Here is a 21538-nt window from a genome sequence, read left to right on the forward strand (position 1 = left end):
TTTCTGGAAAAAAAAAAAAAAAAAAAAAAAAAAAAAAAAAAAAAAAAAAGTAAAAGTAAATGCAGTAATGGAAAGAAAAGACCATAAAAATAATGCAAAAAGTGATATGCCTACATTCTACTAATTAAATACTAGAGTAGCCAATTATATTTGTCCTTCATACTCACAGGCAATATTCCTGAATATTTAAATTTTAATACCAAAATGCAACTCCCATTTACATGGATGTGTACTGGATAAGCAGTATCCCAAATCAGTGACATTTGAACTGAAGATGTTCTCAAGATATATCTTAGTTCAAAAGACCTGTTCATAAACTTTTCATTACAGCTTGGTATCCTTCTGAGATTGCATATCCATATCAGCTGGAAGGATGAGCAGAATCCACCACAAAAATAAGTCATTCTTACATAATTTCCTCTTCCTGAAGGAAGAGGAAAAGTAAAGGTATCAAGTAATGTTTAGTATGAACCTAACCAAAATGATTTGAAGTGGAAAATGCAAACCTTTGTGAATAACCATGAACACAAAATCCAACTTTGGCTTGGAAGGAAAAACTGAATGACTCATTGTTGAAGGGGACAGATTAAAAACAGAGTAAACACAGAGTAAATACAGGCATTTAACATTTAAAATAAATTGTCAGCATAAAAAGTTTAGCACAACCCTGTGATGTTCAAAGGGATGGTGAAGTAGAAGTGATGGACAAGTGCTTTTTTCTCCAACTGCAGGATCAGTAACAATCCCACAGTTACATTTAGAGAATTTGTGCATTTTGGAAAGGATATGGGAAAATAGAGGTGAAGGAAGAGACACAAAACTGAATACTGGAGAACACGTTACAGTGAAAGTCTTAAGAGATCTCAGATCTATTTTATTTTATTTTAGCTGACTTGAACAAATATGTAGCAGTCATTACAGGAAAACAAATACCACCTGTAAGTGCCATCAGAAAACAATGGAACAATGGCTCAAAGCTGAATCTGGTCAAATTTAAATTGGGTGAAAGATTATGATTCTTCATTTAATGAAATAGTTAATTTTGCTATGAAGATAAATAGTGGATTAAATCAAAAGAGTTTCCCACTTCAAAGAAAAAATGCAAGGGAGTAACAGCACAAAATGTAAAAACTTGTGAGTTTACACTACAGAGTCCAATGGCCCATTCTGGTTTGAACCCCAGCCCTGTGCTGTGAGGAGAAGCACCATGTCTGGGCTCCTCAGAAGCCATTTGAAATGCAAGGGAGCGTTGTCTCACTGTCCTGGGAAAGCCATCATAGGATGGAGAGCAGCTGCACGGCCCTCAGCTTCATGTGCCAGGGTCATGGTGACTGGGACAGGAACTTCGGGGAGTGGTCTCAGGGCTTACCTGCAGCTTGTGGAGCAGCAAACACAGTCCTGCTGTGAGATGGAATGGCAGCTGTGCACCTGGAATGGCAGCTGTACACCTGGAAGAGACACAGCACATGAGAACAGGGATACAGGACTTCTGCAATAAACTAGCTGAGTTTCACCTGGTATTTCAAAAGGAAGCCTATATCAAAGAAAGACACAGCATTATGTCCCATAACTACACAACATAAAGACAAAAAAGAGGAAGTTTTTTTCTACAAGACTTGATGAACTTTTACATATTAACAAATTTAAGGGAATTGTCATATGCCAATAGATGAAACAACAAAGTAACATGGTAAACCATCTTCTGTCTTGCAGGTCCCATAACCTTTCAGCACATCAAACTGGGGGCACTCTCTTGCTGGATGCATATTTAGTTGTGTGCTCAGCTTTGCATGCAAATAAATTCACAATTTTATTACTTTTATAAAGTAACCAACTCAATTTCTTAAACTGAATTTAGTACCTGAAAATTCTTAAATTGTCTTTGTAGATTGTTAGAGAACATTAATTAATACACAAAACTTATATTTTTTCTCATCTTCACAGCAAACACAAGGTTGCGTTTAGGAGAATATATAAGGAAAGTATTAATCTACAATCATGTGTCTAGTACAATAAATACAATACTAAGAGAAAACACGTGTAGCAGAACCACTATGCTGGCAAAATATATTTAGCCTACACAGTAAGAAATCCTCTGAACTGTTCGTAATCAACAGATCATATTTAGTGCCTTCCTTTCATTAACATGGAGTTTTTCAAGAAGTGGGATAAGTTAGAAAGTTATTGTTACCCTCAGAGAAAGCATAGGATTTTTAAACAAGGAGCCCCTCAGTTTCTGAGAGCTCAATTAGTATTAATTACAAGTTTAAAGAAGCACCACAACATATTTACATTGATAGTATAGGCATATCTACAGCACAATTACTGTCACTTCAATAAGTGCAGTCATGCATTACACATGCCTTTCTAGGATCAAAGTGGTGACAGATCCAGTCCAAGCTCCTGCTATCAGAGGCAGGACTGTGTTTCACATTCCCTTTCATAAATGTATCATTTTCTACCTTGCAAACGGTTAGACGTGTGTGGAAAAACAAAACCTGACTGCTTTATTGAGAGTCTCCTCCAGAACACTACTGCTTTTATGGCTAGAAATATTCTAACTTCCAGTCTGATTTTCTGCCAATTATTTCTGTCCCAGCATTGTTCCTCAGATTAGATTGCTCTCCTTCACTCACAATTGTCCTGTTCCCACTGTTTTCTCTTGGCCTTTATTTTACTGAAGAGAAATAAACCTGTTAGTATGCTCACAATAACCTTTCCCTTCCCACTGTTTGTTTTAGTCCCATTTCTTTCTCTGTTTGCTACACCTGAGTTCGTGTTTCCTACACCTGGGCACTCCAAATGCTTGGCAGCATTCCTGGGGAGGTTGCTGTGGTGCCTCACGTGGAAGCATTACTAATTTTATTTCATTATCTGAAAGGTCCAACTTGATACTATTTTAAATTGCATAAACCTTGCTCACAGACTTATCAGATCACTGGAGTTGCAGTTATTTTGGATGAAATTGCTCTTACCTAGTTTTAAGCAGCATCTCTGAGCTAGTCACTGCAGGTCCTTTAGAATCAGAGAGACACTTCACAGCATGATTCATCTGATCTATTTTTAGAGATTCTGACTTGATGAAATCTGTTCTGCCCTAGAAATACTCTTCACTGACCATGCCTAAGCAAATACCTCAGTTGGAGAGAGCTCGACTGAATCAACTGAAGAGCTTATTTTGTGGTTTATTAATATAGCCAGCTCCTTCATTTCCTTTAAAAAATCTTGAGATAGCAGATAATAGCAGAAGAAATCATAACCATGTACATAACTAAGTTTTCAGACTTCATCCTGTTTCCATTCCCCACAGTCTCTCAGTTGTGAAGCTTTCTCTGGATTATTCACTGATGGTACTTTTGAATTGCATATTGAAAATGGCTCTTCTAGCACAATTTTAAAATCCACAATAACTAGAGGCAGCAAAATTTTCCCTCAGAAATCAAGTGCTTATGTAATGATTTGACAGAATTATGGTTTGACAACTGATATTCTAGACTAGCACATGAGAAAGAGGAAGGTATTTTAAAATATGCTGAATTTTGATCAGTCATAAATGAAAGGATGTAGACTTGGGTAAGTTGGCAGGATGCTTTTTGCCACCTCTACCAAACCTCACTAACTACCCCTGCTAAGCAAAAAGCTTGAAATAGTTTAATAGCAAAAGATAAAAAAACCAAACCAAAACAAAAAACCCAAGCAAAAATATATATTTCTATTGTCTTCTCCAATGGAATGATTACAGAATTTTTCTGCACAAAGAGCAGATTAAAATCAGAAGGAATTTGATACTTTCCCTCAACTCCAGAGGCAAATCAAGATAGTTACTGTACTATATGATCTCACAGTGGATTATTATTTAAAAATTTGCTACTGTTGAATCTTAAGAATTTGCCTGAAATCCTCCAAATATAAGTTATAAAAGAGAAAATATAGTAAACGCTATACCAGTTTTTCTTTGCTTTGTGAAATAAGTGCTAGTACAGATAGATAGGTTTTACAGATAAAGATATTTTGCAGCAAGTAACAGGCTGTACTGAATATCTCAGGAGTTTGACTTGGCCAATACAAAGTCATGAAGTTTTTTTTTCACATCTCACCAGTCCTGCTTACATAGAAGCATTTGAACAATTTTTCACACGACACAAGTGCTAGAACAAAATTCTATATGAGAGGGGATAACTAAAGAAATTTTAATGAAAATCACTGTCAGTCAAATTATAGAATATTTGGAAGATGGCTGAACACAAGTACAAACAATTCAAAGTGGAGTTGTTCACTAAAGCAGAAGTTATTATTGCTATTCGTTATCCTACTTGGTGCTCAGAAATCCAAAATCAGAACAACTCTCAGAAGAGCAAACCCTGAAGAACTTCACTCCTTGAATCACAATACCAAAATGACTAAATTCCAGATTGTTCAGGCTCACGGACAAATTCATGGACAGGATGTCCATAAAGAGATACTGAAGGGCATGAGTCTGATATCCCCTCTAGCATCACACATCCAAAAATGATGGATTCCAAGGGACTGTGAGGGAAATAGATTTCCATTCAGACCCAAAATCCCAGTCACAGAAGGTTCAAGGGATGTCATTTCACATAAATATGAAAGATTTTTTTTCAGAATGTAATTTCTGATACTTTTTAATGTCAGAATATCAACCATCATGCCCCTCATAAACCAAAAATCATCAGATTTTTTATTCTTTATAAAAATTCTATTTTCTTAGGTCAGAACTATTATAAAAATGACATCGACAGTCGCATAATTAAGCATATACACTGATCTTTTCAAAGTTCCTTTTTTCTGAAATGACTGGTCTTGTTTTGCAGTCTGCTATGTATTCTTTCACATAAAACTTTGAATGCTTGCTCTAGTTTGCAAAGCACCCTACTCTCAAGCATAAACAGGATTTCTTCACAAGTAATTCTTGGCAGTAATGTATAACTTCCAGAGCTCTTCAATATATACAAATACAAGGCAAATTTCCACCCCTGATTCTGAAATAGGATACAATAATTCTACCAAAGGTTTATGTTTGGTGTATAATAAAAACCAGTCAATTTTTCTTCCTGAAAACTCCCTCTTTCATGATTAACTCTTTAGTTAGGCAAGGGAAAAATCAAATATGAAAAAAAAATGTAAAAGGAAGAGGCAAATGCTGAGTAAAAAAGGCATTTTAAATAAGAAGAATCTTTGTGATGGTCTTCTGAAAATATTAGAAAGGCAAAACCAGACATGTTTTCTACTTGTTTTCTATTATTTTCTACTTGTTTTCTATTGGTTTCTACTTTAGGATAATGCATCTTCTTGCAGATCAGAAAGCAAACCATATTCTGGGTTGCATCAAAAGCAGCATGGCCAGCAGATGCCTCTTGCTCTGGACTCCACTCTCATGAGATCCCACCTGGAGTTTTGTGTCCAGCTCTGGGGTTCCCAGACTTGGATTTGTTGGAGAGAGGCCAGAGGAGGCTACAAAAATGACCAGAAGCCTGGAGCAACTCTCTTACGAAGACAAGATGAGAGAGTTCAGTTGTCAGGCCAGGAGGAGAGAAGGCTTGGGGAAAACCTTACTGGGACCCTTCAATACTTGAGGAGATTTAGAAAGCTGGAAGCGACTTTTTACAAGCACTTGTAGCAATAAGACTGAGGGTATGAATTCAAGCTAAAAGAGAATACATATAGGTTAGTACTAGGAAGAAATTCTTCCCTCTGAGGGTGGTGAGACACTGGCACATTTCCAGAGAAGCTGTGGATGCCCCATCCCTGACAATGTCCAACGCCAGGTCAGACGGGGCATTCAGCAGCCCAGTCTAGTGGAAGGTGTCCCTGCTTGTGGCAGGGGGGTTGGAACAAGATCATCATGACCCTAAGATGAGCTCAGTTGGTCAGAGCATGGTGTTAATACTGAGTTTGATCCCTGTATGCACCATTTAGTTTAGGGGTGGACTTGGTGATCCTTGTTGGTCCTATCCAGCTCAGAATAGTCTGTAAGTTTGTGATCTTTCATGTCCCCTCCAACCAAAACTATTCCATGATCTATGGCTGTTTGGCAGGACCAGCTCTTTGCAATAAATATTTTTGCCCTGAGATTGTGTCACTTGTGATTGTGATCTTAACTTAGCCAGATTCTACACAAGAACAAAGCTGTTATTGCTGTTGTTTTGCATGTCTCTGTTAAAAAGCTATGACAAATATCAGGTTATTTTGGACTAACATTATTAATGTTAAAGATTCCCTTTCTGTGAACAGCATATAAGCATTAAAAGGACTTCTACTTATCAATAACAGAGGCTCAGAAAATGACAGCCCTGAAAAGAACCTCATACACTTGAGATGCTCCTGGAATCAGACTAACTTCTATTTCAAAACATCAGAGAACTATGACACTGAGTGAGAAAATGTGACTTTCTGATCATTTGAGAGTTCTTCTCGCACCAGTTATTTATATTCAATGCATTTGGAAGGAGACTTGAATAAGAGGCAACAACTTAATCAGACTTTCTAAGGCTTTTTATGATGGGGATTACAGACCAAGAAGAGTACTCAAGAGACAGAGAGACTTAATTTGTTTTCTATCTTAAATCAAAGTGGATGCAGTCAGTCATTCCCAAGTTCATAACAAAGCAAATCCATCTACAGTACCAAAAGCAAATAACTTTTGCTGACTTCACTGATCTATCAGGGCTCTTGGTTTTAAGGAGGAAAATCTAGAGGCTTTCATGTGCTACCAAAATTCAAACACCACAGTTTTAAGCTTTGATAATTCTTTGCTCCATAGGCTTCTCCAAGTCCTTGTTCTTAGCAAGTCCACAGTCAGGTTTGAATATTCTGTGTCATTGAGATAATGTGGAAAAGGATTATCTGGAGAATAGGATCAAAGGATTTTTGGTGGGGATTAACCTGGCAGCACTTTTAGAAATATTGTGCTAAAAGGAGCTTTTTCCTTAAACTTCAGTCCATTTTGTAATCCATTTTGTATCACCAGGCTAAAACCTGGGGTTTCATCTAGTTTTTGCTGCTTTTTTAAATCCAGTAGATTATTAAGAGGTGCAACATGATAAACTACTGTTCTGGAAATGATGATTTACAACATTGTTGCATATCATAAAAAACGACAGCGTCAAAATTGCTTAAAGCCAGAGTGCAAATTGCTTAAAGATGATCCCAAACTGCAGAATTCTCCTCTCCACTGAGCAAGATCATGGTCTCTTTTTCCTCGTTTGGCATGATATGACAGAGCTGACACCTTTTTGTTTTTTAATTCCAGTGAGCAATTCAGTCTAAAACTCCTGTAAAATAAACTCGTGATGCAGCAAACCTTGCCTAGAGCAAACCATGAAAAATCTTTGTCTACCTCTCTTATGCAGGAAAAAAAAAAAATAGTTCTGAAGAGAACAGAGGTGTGAATTACACTGTTTATAAAAGAAATTGTGCCTGATAATCCTTTCTATGCAAACCACAAAACCACAGAACTTCCCAACATCCAGGAGGCATCTTCTGTATAAAAAAAAAACCCAACCAACAAACCCTCCTTCTCTCTGTTTTCTACTTTGGTTCAGAGAAGCTGAATTGCTCAATGGAGGTTACAAAACAGTGGTGCTTCTTGAGGCACTTTAAGGGGAATTTTAAGAAGGGGAATAATATGTTTAGATGATTTACTCCTCCATTTAAATGAATAGCTCAACAGGGAAAAGAGAAATCTCTGGTTCTTTGTCATCACTTGCTGAAATGGAAAGTAAAAGGCCTCAGACTGGCAGCCTGAACTTCAGCTTGAATGAACCAGGTGCAAAGTTGGCACATGGCTCAAGCAACTGCCCAAAGATTTTTCAGGATGTGTCAATGACACTAGAGGGACAGGACCATTTGTGTTCTGGGGCAAGACATCAACACATGGTAAAAACCACCCTACAACACCACCAATAAAACTTAATGGTTTCACAACCATGTTTTCATTGCTCATGGAGATGCAAATTTTCCCTTCAACACCAAGTCTTACACATCTTTCATTGCAATGATCTACCCTCTACTCTTCATAGGAGAAGATTAAGTATTTCAAGAAATGAGCATGAATATAATTAAGACCAGATTCTCCCCTTGGTAAACTGTGCAGACTACTGTGAATCTAGAAATTATTTTCTTATCAATTTACATTAAAATGGACAAGAAGAAAGCCTTCCTTCCAATAGCAAATCTCTTTCTTTAAAAACAAAAACCAACATTAAAATTGAATGTTTTATTAACATGAGAATAATTTCAAGAAGTGTTTGAATACCAAATACAACAGCACTGTCTTTTGCACTGTTTGTGCCATACATATGACAGATTATTTAATCTTTTAATTTATCATTGCAAGGTATAAAAATTGAGAGAATTTCACATAGACTAAATAAACTTGAAGACATAACATTTCCCCACAGTGTATGAATTTGTAAAGCACAGTGAGTATATGAAAATGTTTGCCATCATTAACATGCATCTGTCGTTCAGCAGGAATATCAAAATGTATTATTACATCCAACAACCTACACAAAAGACCAGCAAATAGATTCTTCTCTTAAACTAATGGGACTAGTTAATGGACATTCTGGAGAAAAGGTACAGCTTACAATCATGTCAAAGTCCAGCTGAAAACTGAATTCATACGCAGGGTATAAATTATCCAGAATTAATGCAGTTAATCCAGATTGTGACCATTTTAAGATAATGGGCTTTATGATTTTAAGATAATGAGATCCCTAATTTTTATTGTTAATATTCAATTGCTTATATTGCATATTTATATTTTCCTATGCATGTTTATATTTTCCTATGCAGTTTTTGAGGTTTTTGGTTGGATAATTTTGGCCCATAAATGTTCAGGGTAGGCCAAAAACTTTTTTTAAAAAAAGTCGGTTGTTATATGAGGACAACTTACAGTTAGCTCACATACATCCTTTAATTTCAAATACACAGTCCTCAGTCTGAAGTTAAACCATCTTAAAGATCAACGAAAGTTCAGAATACACCCTGAGAAAATACTGCCCTTGATACACTCATAAATATTAATTACATTTATAGGATAGCAATACAAATTCTACCAAGTACCACAGGTCCCTACAGTTACTAAAGAGCAGGGAGAAAATGCATATAGAAAGGATGCGAGTAATTATTAGTGTTTCTGAAACTTTAAATTCTGTTCCACAGTTTGTCAGACATTTCCCTCCCAATGTTCCCCCCACCCCCCAATTTTAACAAGAATAGTTGGAATAAAATTAATCTCATACTGATAATAAGAAGACAAATGCTATAGCTTGTAATAATACAGACCATCATATAGTATGTAATAGAAGGCACTAAAGCAAACTCTTTAACAGTAAAATTCTAACAAAATAGTAAGCCATCAAAATTTACAAACAACCACAAACAGTTAAAATGTCACAGAACAGATGTAATAATAAATACAAATCAAAAACCAGGCACACCTATGCCAAGGCAAATACACTGCACATTTTAATTTTTCAGGAGAAAATGTAACACGTAGCAGCTAAAGGAATGAGAAAGCAAAAAGAAACAAAGTACAAATATAACGATTCTCAAAGGTTAATGGTTACACCACACGCTTATAGTTACTGATCACATTTTTACTACCTATGCCTGCAGATAATTCTCTTTTCTTTTCCTCCTGAAGACAGCAGGACTATTATGTGTTGATTTTGTGTGCATTTTTAGTTGTCTTTTCTAGAAGTGCAAATCTGGAAAATTAGCATTGTAGAGCCCAAAAATGAAGAAAAAGAACTGGCAAAATATTGGAACAAAAAAGTTATTGTAGAAACAGAAATTCATTACTTTCGTACTCTGTCAAACAAATAATAATACGCACTTGGAAAGAAAAGCAAAATCTTATTTTAAATGGCATTTGCTAAAGCTACAATAACAAAAGGATTTGTGGCCCTGTCACGAAAAAAACATTGACCCTTGACCTTTTTTCAGTTTAGAGAAGGAGAATAGCCAGAATCTTGTGTATCAAACAAATGTTTGTTTTGTATAAACCTTCTCCCAATTTTCTTAGTTTGCTGCAAAAGCAGAGAGAAAAACAAAAAAAAAAGGACAATGAAAAAAGAAAAGAAGAAGAAACTGCCCTGAACGAAAGGCTCGATTCAGAAACAGTGCAAGGCTGCTTCTAAACAGTCATGTGACTATTTTTTTGCTAACAGCCATGTGCTCGCGTATCATTTTACTCTGAAATAACTCTGCGGATTTCAGCTCAACCTGCCTTTGCTTATAATGCATGACATAGCCTGTGAGGGAGCCTGAGAACTGTCCCTCTTCAAAAGCAAGGTTCCCATGCTTGGCCTGTAACCATGGAAGCAGATGCCTTTTTTTGCTTACCCCTGCTTACCTCTTTGCAGCCACGAGCTGCTCCCTATTGTTAAAAGGGGTACGCCTTGATTTTTCTTCGTCGTGACTGAACTTGCTTCTTCTTCAAAGGGCACGATGCTGCAGGTCATTGGTCTAGACTGTTTGCACGGTCCAGAGAACAGCCTTGATGTAACCCTTGCTCCGTCTGTGCCACACCACCAGCCGTGCGACTGCAGACTGTAGGGGGACATCGGAGATCTGTATTTGAAAAGAAGTCCGTCCGATTTTGCCATTGTGCCTTTTCAGTCATCGATCGAATGAATATCGAACCTTCTGTCGTTGCATGTGTGAAATAGATAGCTTAGCAAGCACTTTTGTGCCCAAACCTGTGCAGTGGGCCCAACTCTTCCTTTATTCACAAGTATTATTGGTTTTTGTAGTGTAGTAGTTTCTTAGGAACTTTTATAACAGTGTTTTAATGTTAGACCAGTCTCACAGCAGAATCTCTTTGTTTTAACCTGCTTGATTTAGCACTTTATTTTTTTTTTTAAAGGTGTTTTCTCTTTTAATCATTTCCAGTCGAAAATCAGCCCTCTTAAAGGGCAAGGGAGGCTGTTTTGGAATCAGTATGAACAGCCCAGAATTGTGAGGGGTTTCAAAACAAAATAGCGACTGGAGGTTTGCTGTCATAAGGCTTTAAAATTAACACAAGAGAAAAAATAATTTGAACTTGGAAAGCTTCCAAAATTAATTCAAAAAGTGAAAAAATAAAAAAAAATTTGCTTTTTTTGCTTGTTTGTTAGATACAATAAAGCAGATAGTCTTAAAGAAAAGACTGATATTCTAATAGATAAAATAACTCTGACAGTGGTGACTAGAACCCTAAAAGAGTTTTTATTCTTTTTTCCCCCTTTATATAGAAAGACAAATAATCTGGAAAATTAACATCTGATAGCACAGGTTTTTGCTCTTCTGTACCAGTGCAAAAACATTTTTGATACTTACTGGTCAACTTTTTTTTTTTTTTTTTAATAATATTTATTTTATTTTAAAGAGGAAACAGTTAAATGTCCACTGCAAGAAATTATGAAAATCATGCTAAACCACTGAGAAAGTGTAGCTGAAATACTCAGCCAAAGAGTTCATCAGAATTCCAGGAATTTCAGGGAGGAGTGAAGAAAAAAATTTTCTAACACCTTCAAATTAAAAAAAAAACCCAAACAGAATTGTAACTAATGTGGAAAATTATATCAGTCGGTAAGCAAGTTTTTACTCTTCTTTTAATGGAATGGCAAAATCTCTGATCACTGCTTGTAAAAAGAACCAAAAATCTAGTGAAAGCCATCGGCACCGACTCGTACAATATGCCAGCCTCTACTCTGCTCTAACAAAATTTGGATTGCATCAAAAAGGGCTTAAATATTCTTCAGGGTGCTGCTAACCCAGAGCTGTCTGTACATGACATCAGTATATATATTTTTGAGATACCACTGTCTCATACTTCAAGGCATACCTATTTTCTCTAATTGCCGCAGGCAAAGGGGAGGTGCACTAAAGAATAAAGAAGGTTATTGTGACAGATGAAACATAATTCACAATGAGTACTCTTTTCATCCAGCCTTAAGTAGCAGAGGATTACTCCAAGCTGAATTTTAGGGGAGTATGTATGATCTAATAATATGAGGACAGGCCACAAGCTGAAAGGCAATATAAACCAATTATGTTTTTGCTGATTGTTTGTGGGGTTTTGTGTTGGGGTTCACCCCCCCACAAACACACACTCTTTCTCTTTTCTGGAAATAGAAGAAATATTAACGTGAAGAAGGTCTGAAGAAACATGGGGAAAAGTAAGAAATGCCGAGAAATAAAAATTGGGATTTTCTGGAATGGATATTGACAAATGCATATTCTATATTTCTGCTTCATGACACATTAATGAAATAAGATCATGCCTTTTCTTCAGTAATTATGCGCTGTGAAAGTAGGTAAACTAATTTTGATACACTTATTGAACTTGTGTTGCTTCCGAGAAATTCATACTTGAGTCTTCAAAAATGCTGTGTGATGTCAAGTTTAGATGTAGATAACTGTGATAGTAAAATAACTTTCTGCTAAGTGTGTGTACATTGCATTTCTGAGTCACTGTTTTAATATTTAAACAGTAAATGGGTAAGCTTGCATGAGTATTTTATGTTTGTTTCCTTATAGCATGCTTTTGAAAATAAGTGCTTAGCACAAATTACTGCATTGCATTTTGAAAGGCTTAATCTTTTTCTAGTTTCAGTTTTCATAAAACAACTCTTTTTGTTTGATCTAAAATTGCACTCAGAATGTCTAGACCTTTTAGCTAGTTAAACTGCAGAAACTGTTAAGGTGTTTGGCAGAAAAGAAATAGAAAACATCCCATTTTGTCTATAGAAACGTTAATTTAGATTAATTACTTTTTTAAGTAATAGGTAACTTTAAAAAATCCATTTTAATGTAATTTTATTGAAGTATTCATTGATCTTCTCAAAAACATTTCTATAAATTTTGTATAATTTAGTATGTAAAATAAAACTATTTTTAGATATGGATTATAAATGTGTTCTTTGAGTGTTCATCTTTGTCAAAAAATCCCAGACAAAAAACCTCAAACAACTCTGAGTCAAATGTTTATTTTCATATATTTTGGATTTTTAAAATTACACAAAGTCTTCTTAGAAGCAGAGCTAATAAAACTGTGCTTCTAATTGAAAAATTAATTATTACTAGGAGTTAGTTTATATCTTTGAGATTTTGGAGTGAAATACAAAATAAATATTAATTGGAACAGGTTTTCTGTTATTCAATACTGCTACATGTCAGACCAGCTAAGACGATTTAACAACTTAACATCTGATGTTCCATAAACAAACAGCAGGAAAATGGCATAAAAACAAGCACATGAAATTATTATATTTTATAAACCAGAAAAGAACAATGCTGTTTTGTCTTTCTAGAGGATGTTACTGAATTATTCTCTTGCATAACATAATTTCAAGTCATTCTTAACAGCAAAAACTAATGTAAGAATTTCATAAACACCATAAGAAATTAGGTGGATTTTGATGAATAAGCAGTATGCATTAAGCCCACAGCAGTACTATATTTTAAATAAAGAACGAGCAGTCAGAAAATGTATAAAATACAGTAAGAAAGCTGCTAGGTTGAAAGCATACATTTTAATATTTTAGTTCGCGAGGGGAGCGGCAGCCAAAAGACCATTCTAACCACCTGACAAACAGCAACAAACAACGGCTCTCGAGTCAAAATATTTATTAGGGTGTCATGTCAATGTACAGGCTAGCATATGTGCCAAGGAGAAATTATTCTATTATCTTCAGCTGAGTGAACCAGCAACAATGAACGTACAGATTTGTAAATATACATGGAACTGAGAATGTTCTTTCAAATCATACATCCATTTAATTTTCATTGATCATTTTAAAAATATATCAAAAAGTGTGAAGTACAAGTTACATTAATTCCTGTGACAATTTTTATCCAAATGTTACTGTTGCCCTGTCATTTTGCACTTTCAATCCACGGTAAAGTTTCTTAGTAAAAAATATATACTTTAGCATTTGTTTCAGGATTCAAGTGGCACTTTAGCTACACTGAATGACATTAATTTAAGCAATATATCTTCTATTAATAAACTTTCAAAAACCATATATTTTAGTGGCATTCATATCGGTAGACTTGTTTTGTTCTCTTTAAAATTAGTTTGAAGTATAATTTATTATTGACATAGCACATAAAACTTTCAGCAAAATTGCAGATGAAGGTTGTCTTTGGAAAAGTAGGGAAAAGAGAGCACAACAGATGATGCCTGTGTGCAACAAAAGAATCTCTTAGGATGAATAATGTTTTAATACTGAAACAAACTACAAGCACTCGTATAATTTTCAAATCCAAAAATATATAGTATTACACATTATTTTAATTCTTTTCTGCAAAACATACATCAGGAGGAATGAATATATGCCAAATTCACCACATAGTTTTTAATTGCCAGTGTTGAAATTTTTTTAAAAGAGAAGAGGGAGGGGAAAAGAGCTCTTCCCCTCCCCTATAAATTGCTTTGATTTTAAGCAAATCTAAGTGTGCAGGTACAGTTGTCTCATCCCATAGTCTATAAAGCTTTAAAAACTTACATCTGAAATTAAGATTTGTAATATTTTGGGAGCAACAAAGAATACAGCAACTCAGGAGACAACACTGGGAATGTAGGAAATCACAGACTTTGATTCTATACGACAAGCTGGATAGGAGTCAAAGCTGCCACATGTGGTGTGAAAAAATGCCACCCCGGTGTGAACAAAGGGTTTAAAATGGAGTCAAGAAGCGTGCAAGCTCAATGTCTAAGCTTTTCCTGTGAATTGTACTGCCACAACCTGCAGGATATCAAGTGGGCTGGGAAGAATAGAGTGCCTTTGGAAGCTACAATGGGGTAGCGGTGGCCGTCGGTGCGTTGGGGTTTCTATTGTTTTGCTCTTCTTGTTTGTGTGGCGCCACAATGCGCTGCTCTACTTCAGTGAGAAATTAAACTCTAAGCACCAAAAATAAAGTCACAAAATTCACCAAGAAACGGATGAATGCAGTAAGTTGGATCTTGCTTATTGTAGTCCTGGTTTACAGCTCAATGAGAGAATTTACCAGCTGGATTGTGCGTTTTACTGGGGCCTGAACGGCAATGTCACACATGAAAAAAGAAAAAAAAATCAAACCAAAGAGTAATAGATGTTGCTCGTAAATATCTCTATGGCCTTTTACTGAGCAAATCATTGCAATAATACAAACATTTGCTAGGTTTATTCAACTAGAAAGAATGCTACGTCTTATTTCCATCAACAGCTTTCCTCCTTTAATTACAACATAAAGCTGTTAATCTGCATATTCAGTTCAAAAAGAACTCTCTTTTAGAAATAATCCATTATAGTGCATGTAGTAGCAACCTAAAAATGTATGGGTCACACTCACAAAACAGCTATGCTAACACTGCTCAACAGAGAAGGCACTAAAAATCATAAATATTCTACTTAAATAAAGGAAAATACCATGTAGCTCAGGCAAAAGGAATAATAAGAAAAGAAACAGTCAAATATATTTTCCAAAAGTACGTGAACTGCAAAAAGTACAATTTCCTTGATGAGAAAATAGATTACAGTTACTAAATTCCTGAATAAAAAGAATTAAAATCCAAGAAAGCACGCAAGCAAAACCTGATAAACAGTAGATTTTCCAAGAATTAAAGAAATCTTCTGATTTTCTATATTACCTTTGCATTTTTTATTAAGGATTAAGTCAAAAGCCACTGATTTTGAGTTTATGAATTCAGGTCAAGACAAGAACATTTTTCTATTTACTCTGTGTAACTCTGTATAGAAATCAATCCGTTACTTTCATTACAACCACACAATCAATTCCATTTAAAGTACAATGCAACAGCCAAGTCCAAGGACAATATGGATCACTGAAAATCCTTCATACTATCCACAGAATTTATTCACTTTGACTGGGATGATTTTTCTTCTCATTAGTATTCACCAAGCTTTCACAAACAAATTTATCCTGGCTTCACCTGTTTTTAGCCCAAAGCATAAACCAAAACAAAGCAAACACTAATTTACTGATACTACGCCATTGTGTAAGTATTGCTCTTCAGTAAATAACACAAATAATCTCTTAAAAAACAGTTTTATGTGCCTAAGTCACATTGAGCCACAAATATTTCTTCAACTAGAATAAGACAGGACTACATGCTACATAAACCATACAACATCCACACATGCAGACACACGTGATGAAGGTAGACAATGTATTTAAGCACTCCATCTCAGCTATTTTTTATTGCCTTACAAATACTTGTAAACATACTCCTCTCATTTTTTCTCCCTCATAATGCTCTTTTGAAGTTCCTAGGGGACACAAAGACAAGGTATTTAAAAAATATAAAATATTATAAATGTATTTCCCTACATTCCCAAAGAATTTGCTGTGGTCATTTGGACAGATGAAATTTAGCCATTTTTATAATGGTTCATAATTTCATAACATTTTCATATGTTCATAAATGTTCATAATTTATTTAGTATTTTTAGTTCTACATATTAAAACCTAGAGATACTATCAGATTTTAAAACTGTAAAACTCCAAACAGTACTTTTATTTATGGTATTTTTTATTTATTTTAACTATTCAAGTTTATTTTGCTGGTTTCCTTTTGTTCCCAGCCTAGTTTCTCAAATTAGTTTCTCCAGCATCTTAGTGTATTTTCGGGTTTTAAAACATTATTTTATCTTTCTGTCTGCCTGAAACATAAGACTGTCAAACAAATATTTAAAAAAAAAACCAGAACAGACTGAAAAATGTCCTGTTCAGAGGTCTCTGCCCAATAAAATCTAATCTTGAATATTCTTAGCATTTGTTCCTTATTTGTTCTTTTATTGATCACTTTGTTCAACTACATGTGTCTCTCCCCAACAAGATATCAGAAAATGAAAAATGAATCTTGGAATATTGCTTCAGAATGTGCAGCCTGATGCAGACTAACAACACAGAGGTTGCGTTTCCACATCCAACGTTTCCTCAGCTTTGATAATTTGAGATATGTAATCTCTGGGTGTTTCTTAGGCTGCCATCTCCTTTTTTAATCCAATGTATGTTTTTAAGTCGCTCTTAAATTGCTGTCCCTGCCAAGTGGTCATTCAGTGAGCAGCCTCCTCTCTTGGGCAGAACCCAGCCCTGCACACACGTACATACACACATGTGCACATGCAGGTGGGAATGTGCCTTTTCTGACTTGTTATTTCAGCTGAGCCTCAAACTGGGCCACTCGTGAACCATTTACATTTATCTCTGCCAAGCCTCACTGGATGCATTTTGGTCAAAAGGAAAATTGCATCATGCCAAATTTCTTACTCACATACAACAGCATGTAAATAGGTGAAGCGTTCACAGCACTGAGGGGAGAAACTGTTCTGACAGACTTGCAGTTATCCCCACTGCAAACCTTAAACAAGCATACATAAACATCTTTTTCCTCTTGTTCAGCTGTGTTTACTTGCCACTGCTTCCCTCCCCTGCCTTCCACCAGCTCATTTCTCCCCACCTCCTGAACCTGTTTATTTTCTTTCTCCTGCCTATCTGCCAGCTGCATTGCTGAAGGATCCCCCAAAATCTGCAATCCCACACATCCTTTCCAGGGGCACCCTGAGTACGTGAGAGGGGTGCAGGACTGAACAGGTTAATTCTGTACGGGCAGGAAGAGGCAAAGCTCAGGCTTTGAGAATACGAAGCTGGACAGTTTGGAAGGATTGCATTAAATGTAAGATGTAATATCTGCAAGTGAGATAGCAGGGATACTGTTGGGAGAGAAAAATTCACTTTCCCAGAATGCTCTCCATCTATTCAGACATTAAACAGCTGAAACTTGCGTGCCGCAGAGGTTAAGCTTGTCTGCTGAGAGCAGGACACCGAGCCACTGAGCAGCCCTGCCTCTCCCTCCGACTGCTGCGCCAGCCTGGGGAGCCGTGACACCAATTTCACCAGCAATCTGCCCCCAGGGGCTGTTTTAAGCCTGTCCCAGACCCATCTGCAAAGCTGATCCCAGAGAGCCAGCTCAGGTCTGTTTGACATGCTACAGAACGGCTATGTAATCCTGTTCAGAGCCCACAAATAAGCGATTTAAGGGATCTTTATTTATTAGCAGAAAACAATTCCAAGGTTTCCTACTCAGCTGTGTAAATTAACAAACAAGGCTTTCGCCTGGTTAAAATGCACACTGGACCAGCACAGTAACCACCTCCAAAATCAGCCCATCCCTCTCTGCAGAGACCATTTGTTAGGGCAGATCCTCTTGCCATCTCCTGAAGCATGCTGGATCTAGGTGAGTCTCACAGGCCAGTCCAGGTAACAAGACCAAATAGACAAGAGGCAGAGGAACACATGGGAAAAACACAGTCTGAACGACCTCCTCTAGGATAGAAAACTACCCCCCAAACATCTGCTGCAGAGCCACTGCCTCAGATGAAGGTGTCAGAGTGGTAAGAACAAACCCTGTCACCCTCAAAAGCTTGGGGGTTATGTCCTTAACCTTTGCCCATCCCCTGAAGAAGATGCCTGGAAAAATCAGTCAGGAAAAGTATGAGGTTAGGAAAAAATATCACCACCCTCTTCTGTTACAATGGTTGCTGATCATTTGCTACCACATGGGGTAGTAAAGTCAATTCAATTTTCCCTGCGTGCAAGTGCTGAAGGTCATCACTTAGTATAAGTGCCAGAATTATTCTGATTTTTTGTGACAATATGTTTAATTCACACTTATTGGCAGTTCAACAGGAACATCTTTGGTGTAAGCGCACACTCTGCCCATCAGTCATCCGGTGGTGTTTAAAAATGAGACCAAGTGTAACATGAGAGTATTCTCTTATTGGAAAGAACTTTTCACTGCCTTCTATAATTTGTAAATCACCTTCTCTGGGTTTATTTTAGTACCTTGATTCTATTTGAACATAGCTTATTATGATTTAATTTCCTCCTTTCTTTTTTTTTTTAAACAGAGGATGGAAAAGAAAAATAAATCTCTCATGCTCTCAGCATATAACAATTGATATAATAGACTGAAATGGCTCCTTCTAATCACTTGGGGATTTTTAAGTGCATTTTATTGACATGATAAGCCATTATGAGTCCTTCAGATTTGTTATGGTTTATCATATCAAGGCTTACGGTTTTAAGTAATATTCCTAATATGCATTCACAACATCCACTCCAACAGCTTTTTTAATCTCAATTAAATACCATTAAAGATATGTATGGAACCTATATATAAGTGGTACTAGAAGAGTGTTTATATGCACTAGTGACCAGACTAGACTGCCTCAATTGCCTTCTACCTCATCCCATGCACCCAGAAGTCTTATTGCTCAGTACAAAGGCATATGAAGAGGCAACATTATTCAGCAGAATTATAGGGGGCAAAAATTTCTCATGGTATTTTTTTTTTTTTTTTTTTTTTTTTTTTTTTTTTTTGCTTTCCCTTCTTTCTTTTATTCAAGGTAGTCAATAAAAGGAGATCTCTTTTCCCAGCCTCCAGCAACTGCCTGAGCAGAACTTGAAACCTCTTGATACATTCCAGCAAAATGAACATTACCCCTGGTGTCTAGTTGTCTAGGACAATATTTGTTCTCGGAAAGAAGTAAAACTGAATGTCAAAACTCACCTGAGAGAGCAAAACTGACTGCATAGAGCACACCATGCAGCTATCCTGAATGGCCACATAATTCACCTCTGTCTTCCCCAGCCTGTGCTGCAGATTTATGGTCTGCCTCTTTATGCTTTAGCACTGCAGACTACTGGTTTTTTGCCATTTCATCTTCCTTTTATCATTACATTCTGACTTCTCCACAGCCCTAGGCCCCTGCCCTTAGGAGAAGAAAGTGGAAAGCAGACAAAAGAGAAGTGTGCAAGGCAGAGGTGAGGCAGTCAAAATGAATATGGCTGTCAAACTGGCCAGACCTTCCATGAGCAAAAGGCAGGGACTCCTGCATTAGGAGAAGCAAGAGAGAAAGCTCTTAGAAGGCTATAAACCACTCAGAACTTAAGTGTTATGAATTTATGGCAATCACTCTAAATTCAAAATAAAAAAAGATGCAGCTGCCTTAGGAGGCTGAACTGGAGAAGAAGACAAAGCAAGACCTTCCAAAACAGAGTACAAAAAAAGGAATGGGCAGCCTGGCAAAGCAGGCACCACATCTGGCCTAAGAACAGCCACTAAAACACCCAGAGGCTCAGCAGGATGCCAGAGGCCCACTTTGATATCTGGTGCTCTCCCATGCAACCCAAGGGCAAAAACCATGGGAAGGGGTATAAAAATAGCCCCAAAAGTGCAATGTTCTTCAAATTCAAAAGAATCTGGGAGCTGTCACCTTGCACAGAGGCTAGACAGCATTAATCAGCTAATGCTGTATCATCTTGCCTTCTGTACAAGCAGAAGTACTCAGCACACTCGGTACTATCTCTAATTTAAAGAAGCAAATTATATATGCATAAAAGATGAAGAGCACATGTCATTTAACTAGATATTCCAACAGCAGAAACAAATGTTATTCATATTGCAAAACTAAGGGATGCAGATCCAAATTGTACTCATAGTTATGGCCAGAAAGATGCACAATTCCCTAATCATTTTTGGCAAAATAGCTGCAAAAATCAAAGTAAGTTTTTCACTGTTGTCAGAAGTTGGCCTGCTACTGAGATTGCCCCCAGTACAAAATGTGGTGCCTCTCCTATAATGGATTTTGAGTTTACGATGCACTCTCAGAATAATTTCAATAAAACCAAAGGCTATCAAATGATTTCATAATCAATTAACACTACAGTTTAATTCCCAGTCTGCTACATCCTTCAGTGCTGCTTGGCCACAAAATTGATGTCTAATTTGCCATACCATAAAAATGGCCTTGTTTATTCTCATTCCATTACCAGTAACTAGCTCATTATTCTAATGCACTCTGAAGTATTAAAAAAAAAAAGTGAAAGAAAATTCCATTCTATTCTACATGCATTAGTTATCCTTACAGGCTAAAAATCATATTTAAATCATTATAGCCCTTTCTATTTATACATACCAAGTAACGTATTTGTTGCAAAATATGGTCCATTTTTGAAGAAAGTTTGTTGTGGTAAGACAAGACCAGCAAGACTGGTACATATCAATCCTTGAATAAAGTAAATAATTTTCATTTTATAACTTCCTGCTTTATTTGGACAGCCCAACATGATAGAAACAGTCCAAAATCTCTCCTAAGAAATAACTTTACATTATCATATCCCAAACATCGATAACTTTATTAAGATACTCCAGAGCAAAATCGGCATGCAAGTGCAACTGAAACCTCCCCAAAAAAAAAGTTTATAGCACAGTAGAAGAAATCCTCTTCCCCACCACCACAAGGATGTTAAAGTCTGCTTTACTTTGGTATTTGACAAAAAGTTATGTAGCACAGGTCAGTGATCAATGGCTTACCTAAGCAAGTAAAAATTATCAAACTACTACAAATTTCTCCTCCACTACTTATAGAAGCAATAGGAGATGGAATTCTTGGAAATAATTTACTGACCACTTAAAGTTAGCAAAAATCTGTTCTTGAGTCCCTTAAACAGAGCAGTT

At 36.4% G+C, this 21538-nt stretch overlaps 1 protein-coding gene across 2 annotated transcripts in view; it reads right to left on the reverse strand.

Annotated features, from left to right (window-relative positions):
- LOC121360444 overlaps nucleotides 1-21538 on the reverse strand; it is a 225767-nt gene that overhangs the window by 132261 nt on the left and 71968 nt on the right. For both annotated transcript variants that reach the window (XR_005956207.1, XM_041480280.1), the window contains one exon: nucleotides 1370-1448. Coding sequence is in view for 1 of the 2 variants with exons in the window: in XM_041480280.1 (XP_041336214.1) it covers nucleotides 1370-1448 (79 nt within the window). In the remaining variant the exon portion in view is untranslated. The remainder of the gene's footprint in view (nucleotides 1-1369; nucleotides 1449-21538) is intronic.

Source organism: Pyrgilauda ruficollis, unplaced genomic scaffold, assembly GCF_017590135.1.
Source record: "Pyrgilauda ruficollis isolate IOZ18807 unplaced genomic scaffold, ASM1759013v1 scaffold50, whole genome shotgun sequence".
NCBI classification, from domain to species: Eukaryota; Metazoa; Chordata; class Aves; order Passeriformes; family Passeridae; genus Pyrgilauda; species Pyrgilauda ruficollis.